The sequence below is a fragment of the Calidris pugnax genome, unplaced genomic scaffold (assembly GCF_001431845.1).
Source record: "Calidris pugnax isolate Ruff unplaced genomic scaffold, ASM143184v1 scaffold273, whole genome shotgun sequence".
Classification (NCBI taxonomy): domain Eukaryota; kingdom Metazoa; phylum Chordata; class Aves; order Charadriiformes; family Scolopacidae; genus Calidris; species Calidris pugnax.
The window spans coordinates 11,909,777-11,921,193 of NW_015094508.1; the positions used below are offsets into that span (position 1 = coordinate 11,909,777).

The 11,417-nt window shown below is 37.0% G+C and overlaps 1 protein-coding gene across 1 annotated transcript in view; it reads right to left on the reverse strand.

Annotated features, from left to right (window-relative positions):
• The window catches only part of NDUFS4 (NADH:ubiquinone oxidoreductase subunit S4), a 38,479-nt gene extending 28,689 nt beyond the window's left edge, over nucleotides 1-9,790 (reverse strand). The window contains exon 1 of the mRNA XM_014964855.1: nucleotides 9,603-9,790. Within this exon, the coding sequence (XP_014820341.1) occupies nucleotides 9,603-9,790 (188 nt within the window). The remainder of the gene's footprint in view (nucleotides 1-9,602) is intronic.
• Between the last annotated feature and the right edge of the window lie 1,627 nt (nucleotides 9,791-11,417).

The window sequence follows — 11,417 nt, forward strand, 5'->3', positions numbered from 1 at the left end:
AAAGGAAAAAAACAACAAAAAAAAACCCAAAAAAAAAAAAAAAAAGGAAAAAAACAACAAAAAAAAACCCAAAAAAAAAAAAAAAAAGGAAAAAAACAACAAAAAAAAACCCAAAAAAAAAAAAAAAAAGGAAAACAACGACAAAAAAGAACTCAAAAACAAAGAAAACAAACCCTAAGCTGATAATTCAAACAATTTTTTTTATTTTGACTGGACAAAGCTCACAACTATTTTGCTTCATTTCTAAATCAGTATGGGTCAATTTATGCATTTCCAAGAAATTAATCTTCTTGAGTAGTTACTAAACTTGTTGGGCACAGATTCCCAGTTCCACATCACTGAGTTAAGAAGTAAATTTTTCCCTTAAATTGTATTATATCATTAATGTCAGGATTGGGCCCTTTGAGTACAAATCATCTTTTGGCAAAATATTGCAACAGCAAGTGAAACAAGCCAAAAAGCCCAATTCTCTGAGCTAATAGTGTTCTTCACATTTAATTAAGGTAATTTTAAACAAATGAGGCACAAAAATGCAAGAATATAGAGAACTGAACAGTAAAAGGGACTAAGCCACTTTCGTTTCAACTGTTCTTCAGAAGATTACTTAATTTGGGAAGCCAGACATGCTTGCAGATGCAAATGAACTTTGAGATTTTGCCTACGGGATACTTACAACTGTATTTCTAGTAATTTAATGCTACCGGTAATATTTACTTAATTTTGGGGGAAACCATCCATAAATGCCTTTAAAAACATGACAGCTTTTAAAGCCAAATTCCAGGACTTTCAGAAAATCTGACATACTATCCAAACTAAACCTTCCCCACATAAACTACAACTATTAAATAGTTCATAATGTGAAAGGTGTCTCAGGATCAGATAACTCACACGCAATCATTCAAAACCTGTAGAATTAAAAGAGCACATCTTCTACCACACTCTACTAAGTCATGGAAACAGTGAAGACCTAACTGGGAGAACAGTCACCTAAACACGTGCATCTGTCATCTCTTCAAATCTTAAATCCCTCCCCAATTTTGTCAATTCTGGTGAGAATGCATTTGAAGATATGAACTTGATAATTTAATAAATCTAGCTGCACTGGATTTAACACATTAAGCAAGCGCTCAATTCTCAGACAGTATTAGAATGGTAAAGTTTTTAGGAGGTAAACCCTACACTAGGAAGGAATTTGAAATTAGTGACTACAAAGAAAGCCACAAGAATCTTATAAAACTAAACAACTGGAACAAAGTTTAGTTCAGTAGTATTTCAAATGCAGATTCCCACAAATATATACTTCTAACACAAATTACGCTCTACTAAATTACCTTTCATTTGCCAATAACAACTTCAAAAAATCTCCACATCATGGAAAACAAACTCCAAGCACAAAGATTATAGAATCACTCAACTCTGTGACAGAGACAGACACATCTATTCCTATTTAAAATGACAAAATCTGTCTGGAAGAGTACTTTGAAGAACAAGATGAAGCTTTGCTGTTTATTTTTTAATTCATACGTGTAAAACAGTATGTCATAAAAACAGAATAGACAAATGCTGCATTATGCTACAAGAAATGGCTCTTAGATGGACCTTATTCAAAACTACACCAAGCGAGAAGTTATCCTAAAAGCCTTCAGAACAGGGTATTACACTTGAATTCCAGTGGCAAGTAGCTGAATCAAAAAATTTCCGACCTTAAACAAGGCAAAAACATTTTAATAGAAAATTAATTTCTCCCCCACTCCAGGAATTTTAGTGTCCAAGTAATATTCTGCAGGTGTTCTAGAACTTCATGTGATACAGTGTTCAGTACACTACTTAATATATGGCCAATGAAGAACATGTGATTATGCAATAAAATTAGTTCATTCTAGATAGAAAATAATCTAAACTACGAATCAAGAATTTCTCTCAACCTTGTTCTGTGGAGAGGTCTGATGAGCATGTAAAGATTTGAGTATGTGAAGATATAATAATGCTGAACAGAATCACACTTTTCTTGTAATACAAATGTAGTTTGGAAGAAAATTTAGCACAATTCATTTTGAATTTGATTGGGGGTTTTCTGCATGTTTTGTGTTGTTTTTGTTTTTTTTTTAAATTGCAAAAGCATTAATCAGCTCTGAAGAGTATAAATGCCATGCCCTTCTAAAATGAGTTCCACTCAACATTATGTCCTTTGACATAATGTTACTCAGATGATTGCTCATTTTGGAAATTTAAACCTTTCATTCTGTCCTCAATGGTAAAGTAATTCTCACAAAATTCCCAATTAATACTTGCCTCTGCCCACATCCACCTTGACCTTTAGGTAGCTTTTGTGATAGATAAACTTGCAGAAGTATAAAACACACTTTTAAAGTTCCAAACCAAACTTTTTAAAATTTCATTCTCACAAGATTCTCCTCCTTTCTTCTACAACTGACCTCTGGAAAGGAAATCTGCTTTCTTGCTTTCCCTTTGTAAGCAACATGTTATTCTGGTTTGCCTCTTTCTGAGTGCTTATGCACTTTTTTTTCCTGTTGAAACATCTCAGGATAAGGCCTTAAAAGCAGGAAGTTCCATTTCTTACCCTGTTCTAAGACTACTCAAACTCTGATTTAAAATTCTTGTACACAGAACATTTTAAATAATAATAAATAGACCAGTAACATAATTCTAAAATTCAGAAACTATACCAAATGCTTTACACAAAAGAGCTTGCAACAATAAACCCTGCTATCTTCTTATCTCATTAATGTCCCACTCAAAACACAGATCAGACAAACTTCCTTCGCAGTTACTATCTAATAAACGAAGTGTGATGAGGCTCCAAGCTGGCCACAGCTCCATTGTCAATTTGTCTAAACATTTTTCTTACAGTGAACTCCCTAGTCATGAAAACACAAGGTTTTAAATGTAAAAGCCTGAATTTATTAAAATAGTTAGCCTTTTAAAATGAAACCCCTTCAAAATTACATAGAGAAAAGTAAAATTAAGGTTTATTAATAAAAGTCACCCATGTCCTTTATGATCTTGCAGACACACTAATGTGAGATACTGTGGGAAAGTATGTGATAAATCCACTATGCAGCTTCTTGGATTATAACCAACCTTTCACAAGGTCTGCTGGTCCCTAAGAAGTTTTTCTTTCATCAAGACCTGGCTGTACAGCTGGTGATGATGCCACACTTAGACTACAGGGACTCAATAGCAAAATTCTGCTCTTGCTGAACTTTGTCTTTCCAGGCCACTTCCTTCAGATGCATTTGGAATCCTTCTCCCCAAGAATATTCGCCCTCACAAATCTCCTAGTAACTCTCTTAATGGAAGATTCTTTGTTCTGTAGATGTTAGTCTGTCACACAAATACGAAGGGGTCTTCGTATTTCCACAAACATGGATAACTTGGCACGAACATATAGCAGTGCCTTTAGCCACAGAGACCACCACTCAAATTGTCATTTGGCTTGCAATTATGAAAGTGGTATTTTTTTCCCCAACCCGTGCCATTGTGCTGGGCATTTAAATTCCTTAAACTTGATCTATATGATCCTGTATCATCACTTTACACTATTATAATTTAATCATTTCTATCATTTATTATAATTTTATTATACTCATTTCTACAGTTCATTTAAAATGTAACTTTGTATAATACAACTTTGTCTTTACCATCAATCTGATCATGGTCCAGCTTAAGCATGAATTCTAATATCTACTATAAAACAATACACTAATGATATTTCTGTATTTCATTGTTAAGAATTTAAAAACGGTTAAGGTCACTTCTTCTCACACAGTTCCTTAGAAAAGCATTACAGACCTAAACATTTTATCTGAACTGGGTTATGCCTATAATTTATTATTTCAGATCTCACAGTAAATCTAAATATCTTCTATACTGTGTGAAGAGACAAGAGCACAAATTTGGCAAAGATTACACTACGTGGCTTTCCTACTACTTACTTGCAAAAATACTCTTACATTAGCTCAATAACATGGAATAAATTCATAATGACTACTAGTGAAAATGTGAATTTGTAAAGTGAAAAAATTTCTATAGACATCCTGGAAAAACAAATGCTGTGATCACCTAACAACGTCTCTTCCATGAGAAGCACATACTCCCCTTCTATCTTCATCTGCCATTCCAGTAAAGTCACAAATGGGTTCCACACCTTTGCAACACAAATGAAGGGGTCCATTGAGAAGCCATTGTAAGTTCTCCAGTCTTCACTGCTATACTCACACCACTATCAGGTCTCTCAACTGCTTATGTAGCAGAGCTCCTTGTTTCAGTGGACATACTTATGTCTCCTCTTCCCTTTTTACATTACGGGCCCTAGGTCTGTTGATGCCATTAACCAGTTCCATTGAACTACGGAAACCAAACAGTAAAAAAAAACAGGACAGCAAAAGTCTTTTGTGATATCAGGATGAAGGACATGAAAGCATCTGACTTGAACACTTACATTGGTAGTTCTGGATATCTGTATTCAATCTCTGAAATTCAACAAATTTGAACTTCTTGAGTATCTGCCGAATAACTTATGCTTTTTATTTTTAACTACATAAATGGAAAAGTGAAGAAAACGCCTGCCACAGAGCCTCTGGAAATGTCATGAAGAATCCCCCAGAAGCCCAGTAGGAGGTAAGGAGCAGCCATGTTTGCAAGGCATGAATTTGCCTTCCACGAAGGACCAGCATGGTACACAACACACAGATGTGAAAACTTGCATTTACCTGACCTAATTCAGTAGCTGAGATTTAATTCATTGCACAAAAAAAAGGCTCCCTAACCTCTTTATGCAACACATCTGTTTGATCTATTAGCACCCCCTTTTGGTCAACTGTTGGAGATATGCTAAAAAAAAAAAACAGACATCACAGCACAGGTAATCAGATAAAAACATAAAGATGAAACAAACTTGAAGAAAACCTCTTGAAGAAAACCTCTTGAAAAATAAAGGCAATCATTAAGAAGTAGGTCTAGATGGTGTTTTAGGTGTTCTGATACTGAATGACTATTGCACCAGAAGGTGTGAATATACATATAAGCAGAAGTCATGATGAACTATTCAATCCACAGAACAGATAATTATTCTTAGAAAAATCAACCTTTTTAATATTATGGCATTTATCAGGAATAATGTAAGCTTCACAGTGTACAGCCACCATAAAGACATTGAATTCTGAACATAAAGAACATGGAAACACTGCCAGCTCAGAACTTCTACAGTATTCAACCTAGTCACACACCACAATTACGTAGACTAAAAACAAATCAGTATAATGTTCTCTCATATAAAATAGACATTAATGATTGCCTGTTACGTGATGTCAAGTACAGTACAGATCACAGTATTCAGCTCCAATATAGTCCATTTTTATAAAGTCAGTTTGTGAAGCTGAGCTTGTGAGAGATGAACTTAAATAGAGTGGGATAATACTTCCTTGGTATTAGATTCATAATTGCCATTAAAGTGATAGAGACTTAACAGAGTCAATAGTATTTTATTTTTACCAGGATACTGCTTACTATTCTTATTACATCCCAACATAAACAAAATATGGAATATAATGCCAAACACTGCTTGTGGAGACCATGTAGTTCTATTTTGCAGTATGAACTGCATGAGTAACTTTGGAGTCTGGAGGAAAAGCAAGTTCTCCAATTATAAGTAGTTACATTCTCAGACAATATTGGCACGTAGAAATTTTTCCTTTGCCTACAACATATTGCTAACTTATAAACACAGTAAATTATGTTTCTGAATGGATGAAAGGAATATAAATTTATTTAATCTAAACTACTTAGATTTCTGTATTAAGCGGCAATAAAGATCAAAACTGAAATAGAAATGTGCTAACCTCATAAAGTTCAACAAGACCAAGTGCAAGATCCTGCATGCAGGTTGTGGCAATCCCAAGCACAAATACAGGCTGGGAGGGGAATGGATGGAGAACAGACCTGACTAGAAGGACTTTGGAGTGCTGGTGGATGAGAAGCTCAACACGAGCCAGCAATGTGCCCTGGCAGCCCAGGAAGACAACTGCATCCTGGGCTGCATCAAAAGAAGCGTGGTCAGCAGGTCGAGAGAGGTGACTCCATCCCTCTACTTGGCTCTTGTGAGACCCCACCCGGAGTAGTGTCCAGCTCTGAGGCCCCCAACATAAGAAGGACATGGACCTCTTGAAGCAGGTCCAAAGGAGGGCCATGTAGCTAATCAGAGAGCTGAAGCACCTCTCCTATGGGGACAGGCTGAGAGAGTTGGGGTTGTTTAACCTGGGGAAGAGAAGGCTCCGGGGAGACCTTATAGCAGCCTTTCAGTATCTAACGGGGTCCTACAAGAAAGCTGGAGACTTTTTACAAGGGCTTGTTGTGACAGGATGAGGGTGATGGTATCAAACTAAAAGAGGGTATATTTAGATTAGATATCAGGAAGAAATTCTTCACTATGAGGGTGGTGAGGCACTGGAACAGGTTGTCCAGAGAAGTTGTGGATGCCCCATCCCTGGAAGCGTTCAAGGCCAGCTTGGATGGGGCTTTGAGCAACCTGGTCTGGTGGAGGTGTCTCTGCCCATGGCAGGGAGGTTGGAACTAGATGATCATTAAGGTCCCTTCCAACCCAAATCATTGTATGACTCTACGAAATATATAAACATTGCTTCTACTTGCTAAAAAGTTCATATGCAAAATGTAGATATTTATTTTCCAGGTGTGTGTTTGGAAAACAAGACAGGAACTGACTGTGCCTTCTGTTAGGCAAATCTGCATTATCTAAAGAAGCAATGGTCATACAGATGTACTGAATAAACACGAAAATAACTTTAAGTGTTTGACTTGTTAGTGTGCATCTTCAGAGCTAAATGTTAAGTTCAAGTACCTCTAGAAATATTAAATGAGTTAAATTTTCAAGTAGTAAATACTTTATTAAATATAAAACAGTAAAATTTTACGGTTTTTTTGGTTCTACTTTAATTACCCCACCGATAGGGAAATGCTATTGATGTATCTACAGATAACCAAGGTATCAGCTGAACCACAGCACTACGCAAACACAGCCATAGACCTTCCAGAACTGCTGTAGGACCAGAGCGCTATAGCCACTCCTGGCACTCCTGCTAAGTCCCAAGACAAAAGTCAGCTCTGTCAAGAGATGGCTTGAGTTGGCCACCATCAGTGTCCCATATTTAAACAGCTTTCTCAGGGCAAACAAGGAATGAGGAAGGTTAGCTCTGACCTAGTGCCAAGCTTGCACTGCCCCTGTCACAAGCAGGGCCCATTTGAGCTGCTCTCTAGACAGCTAATTGAGCTGACACCAGCAGGTACACAACAAAGACCAGCACAACCCTTCAGAAGACTCCACAACGGCCAGGCAGTAAGCACAGGCAAGCCTACTCCTGCAAACTCACACAGATGTCTCCACCATGCTTCTGAGGGCTATGCTTTGCAGGCGCATTAATTAGGTAGGTGCATGCATGACACAAGCACAACACACAACGTAAACAGCTTGAGCTGAGGCAAAAATCCAGAGCTAGCTTGGATTGGGCTCAAGTCAGCACACTACGTGAGGGCTGTACATCCTGAAATAGTTCTCTGCAAATCCCAGGCTGATATCAGACTGTTTCCTGATCTGCCTGGACATAAACTCAGTCATTATTTACAACTAAACTTCTGAACAAAGTCACAACAGCATTTCTAGACCCCAATATGCATGTAATTCAAAGTATCCCAGTGGCCTCTCCAAGACTGCAGCAAATTGACCAGAAACACTTCCAAGAGACAGGCTTAGCATGTTAAGAATAAAATGACCCAAATTTATTTAAAGATTTTTTAGTAGAAATTATAAAACTCATGATGAAAAGAGATCTGATAATACCACTTTTACAGCAATAGAATACATAATTTATAAAACATCCAACTGCTGTCAGGTGACAGGAGCTCTAAACTACTGCCACCTGTACAGTCGCTGATCAGCAATTTCATTACTACTCTCCAAACCAGAAGACCTAGTCTTAGAAATTAACTTCAAATCACAATCTGAGAACAGCAGGTTTGCCATGGACCAGTGGAAACCTCTTGTAGGCAACTCAGACAAAAGCCAAATAATACTAGAAACGCTGCAGAGCCTGTATCAACTATCAACCCAGTATCACGGTATCTAGTTAGAAAGTCTAATAAAAAGGAAAAGGGAAAGTTATGTAGGGAGTAAAGAGAAAATACACAGGTGACATATTTGCTCTGTTTGTGCTTTCTAAATGTCAAACTTCTCCCCACACATGCACATTCAGGAATTCATACAACTAGACAATAACTAAAAACTGTGCTCTCTTTATAGTAAGAACAACAAAAGTCAAAGGGTTTAATTCCAAAACTGTGAAGAATGAAACTAACGTTCCACAACCCACCTCTGTCTTAGGGAAGTTTATGCATTTTGAAAAAGAGCCTTTGAATCATGTAAATAAAACAAAAAATTAGTAAAGATGCTTCTGTGTTTGCAAAATGGTTTATGGCACAGTATGGTGCTGTATTTCATCCCTATACTTTCCTCTTGATTTAGCCTTTCTATTTGAGTGCACTTAGATGCTTAAGTAATGCTTATTCCAATAATCTAAGTAATAGCAGGGTCTGTAAAATATGGCATGTAAGTAAAGGCAACTTCTTTCTTATTTAATGCTCTCAAACATTTGAACTATAAACTACTGAACTAAACTATGTACAACAAGGAACCCTTTAAAGTGTTACTGGAAAACTACATCTTGGTTTATAATGGTTCATGAAATTCAATGAAGCGATTTGGCTAGTAAGCCTCAGTTGTTGCACAGCTATGAAAAAATGTATTTAAGAGCTATCTATTCATTTATGTTTGTAGTACTTTGTAAAAGCCACTTAGAGACAGCCAAATGCCTTGCTAATGGAATGCGACACGCAGAAGCAGGTCACTTTTCAGATCTGTATGCTCTCATTCCAGACGTGAATGGGATAATCTAGCTAGTATTATTGTGTATGAATTTATTTTACCCTTGATTTGTAAATTTAGCCTTGTCTCAGCCACCTTACTTGACAATTTCCTTCCTGACATCAAGCTTTTGTCAACTTCTCTTTGAACTTGTTGCCATTCTACAGCTATCAGGTACCTTAGCTACTCCCTGCTGTATCACACCACATATATTTCCACCTTAATCACAACACAACCTATTTGTTAATTCTTCTGCCTGTCCACATCATTCCTTTGTTGACAGATTTCCAACTTCCTTTGCACACACCTCTGAGTGGATCAACATCCATGATATTTCAATAAATTTTTGCCTACTGAGTTACATGCAAAGAAGATACACCAATGGTGCCATCTTACATGCAAGAATATAATTGGAGTTTTCAAGTCAGCTTGTCCTCTAATAATAAGAGTCTGAAGACAAACTGTTCAGAGCATGCATCAGGACTCTAAGGGCACAGAACAGGTATTAATGGCTGTGACCAGCCTCATCCAGGGCTTTCATCAACATGCCCTTGTTCACCCACTAACTTTTCACCCACTAATAGGGAATGTGAGCTGGGTTTAGGCTGTTGTGAGACAGGTTAGTTTTACCCTACTGATGATGTGTTACTGCAATAGTAATTGGCCCTGTCGTCCTGAAGCTCCATTTAAGCTCAGCTCTGGGTCTTCAGCCCTTGCCTGAGAGGCATCAGCTGCCTCAATGGACTTCAGACACACGTTGCAGCTTGTTTCCAAACCCATCTCTGGATCCTTTCGCTCCTGACTGGACTCCATAGGTGGTCCCTGGACCTGGCTCATGACTTCGCTGTGTCTGGAACTGTTAATGGACCCTATTACCGGCACCCAGGTCTCCACATGTACAGATACTGTGGGACTGTGCCCTGGTCAGTGAGAGCAATGTCATTGCTGGGATCAGCTTCAGCTTCCAGCTTGCTTTACCTTCGGAAGCAGCCAGCCCTTGCTGCTTCCTGACACTTTGCTAGTCAGTAATTCCTATGAAATTAATTTTTTTCTAGTGTATGCAATATTTGTACTTGTTTTTCAGCCTCATTACTTTGCAATCAAAGCACAAGACTTAATTTATATGTAGTCTCTCTACAATAACCAGTTTAAAATCTTACCTCTTTTAAAAAGATGCTAACCACACAGGTTTTTTGTTGTGGTTCCCAGTGTGATTAATTAGCTTCTACAATACACATCTGTCTTTTAGTTTAAAACAAATGGTTAGCTGCAATGTAAGCAACCTATGCATGTGTCTCCAACAGAAGTTTTACAAAAATTATCACGTCAAAACTGCTACTCTACATGCAAGTGCAAGTAACAATTACATGGCATTAGTTTAGGAAAAAAAAAAAAAGTCCTTTCTTCTAGAGAGCACTGTAGCAGCATCTGCAGTCGCGGGACAACAATTCTTGAAATTGATGAAGGATAAAGTATTGTGTGTTACAATATAAGGAAAGTGCCAAGGTACTTAAACCAAGTCTTCCTCAAAACAAAGCTTGAGTGCCTTGTTGTTCCATAATTATCCTACTTCAATTTCTTTCCATTTATCTGTTTATTAATGTAAACACACCTTACAAATATTTTTGGAGAACTTAACATTTGAGAATAAAAATAACCTCATCAGGTACCCTATTTGTGTGTTCCCTTGTACTCTTACTTATACACTGAATCTTTTTTCATATTCTTACTATCTGAGCAGCTATTATCTCTCTGAAAGGAGACTGCTAGCCTTGCTATTGCTTACTCTTTTCTAAAGTGGAATAAACCCTTAAGGCAAAACTGGTGTTTCAAATGCAAACCTTATTCTTGAATTCCAGTTCAGACAACAACATTCAGATTATTTGTCTCTTTCTCTGGTAGGCACAATCAACACTGACATATGACAAAACATCACTGCTGCAGAATTTCCCGTCAGATAACTTACACAGCACATACAAATGCTCCTTGAATACATGACAGAACAGTCAAAGCTACTGTATGAAAAGCTCTGCATTTTTTTTCCTTCCTTTAAAATATAGTGATTCAACTGAAAGTAGTAAGGCACAAAATACGTCTCTAGTTGTACAATGAAAAATGGTACTTCTGAACATTATTGACATCAGATGCAATACCCATAAAATTCTCTACTTAAAACTAATAAAATATATAGAAAAGATGAAAAAATAAAGTTATCCTCTGCAACACAATTTTAGTTAGGACTTTAATACAAATGACATTACTAATAGTAAGAGGAACATTACTTCATTATACTGATAGCAAATGACAACATTAGAATAATTATTTACATACAGTGTATACATTCATACAAGACAGGTCTTCAAATATTTTATGTAAAATACATCAAATCTGATTTTTAAAAAATAATGAATAGAAGCTGTTTATGAAATAAGCAGCTGCAAGAACTGTTTGCCCACACACATTC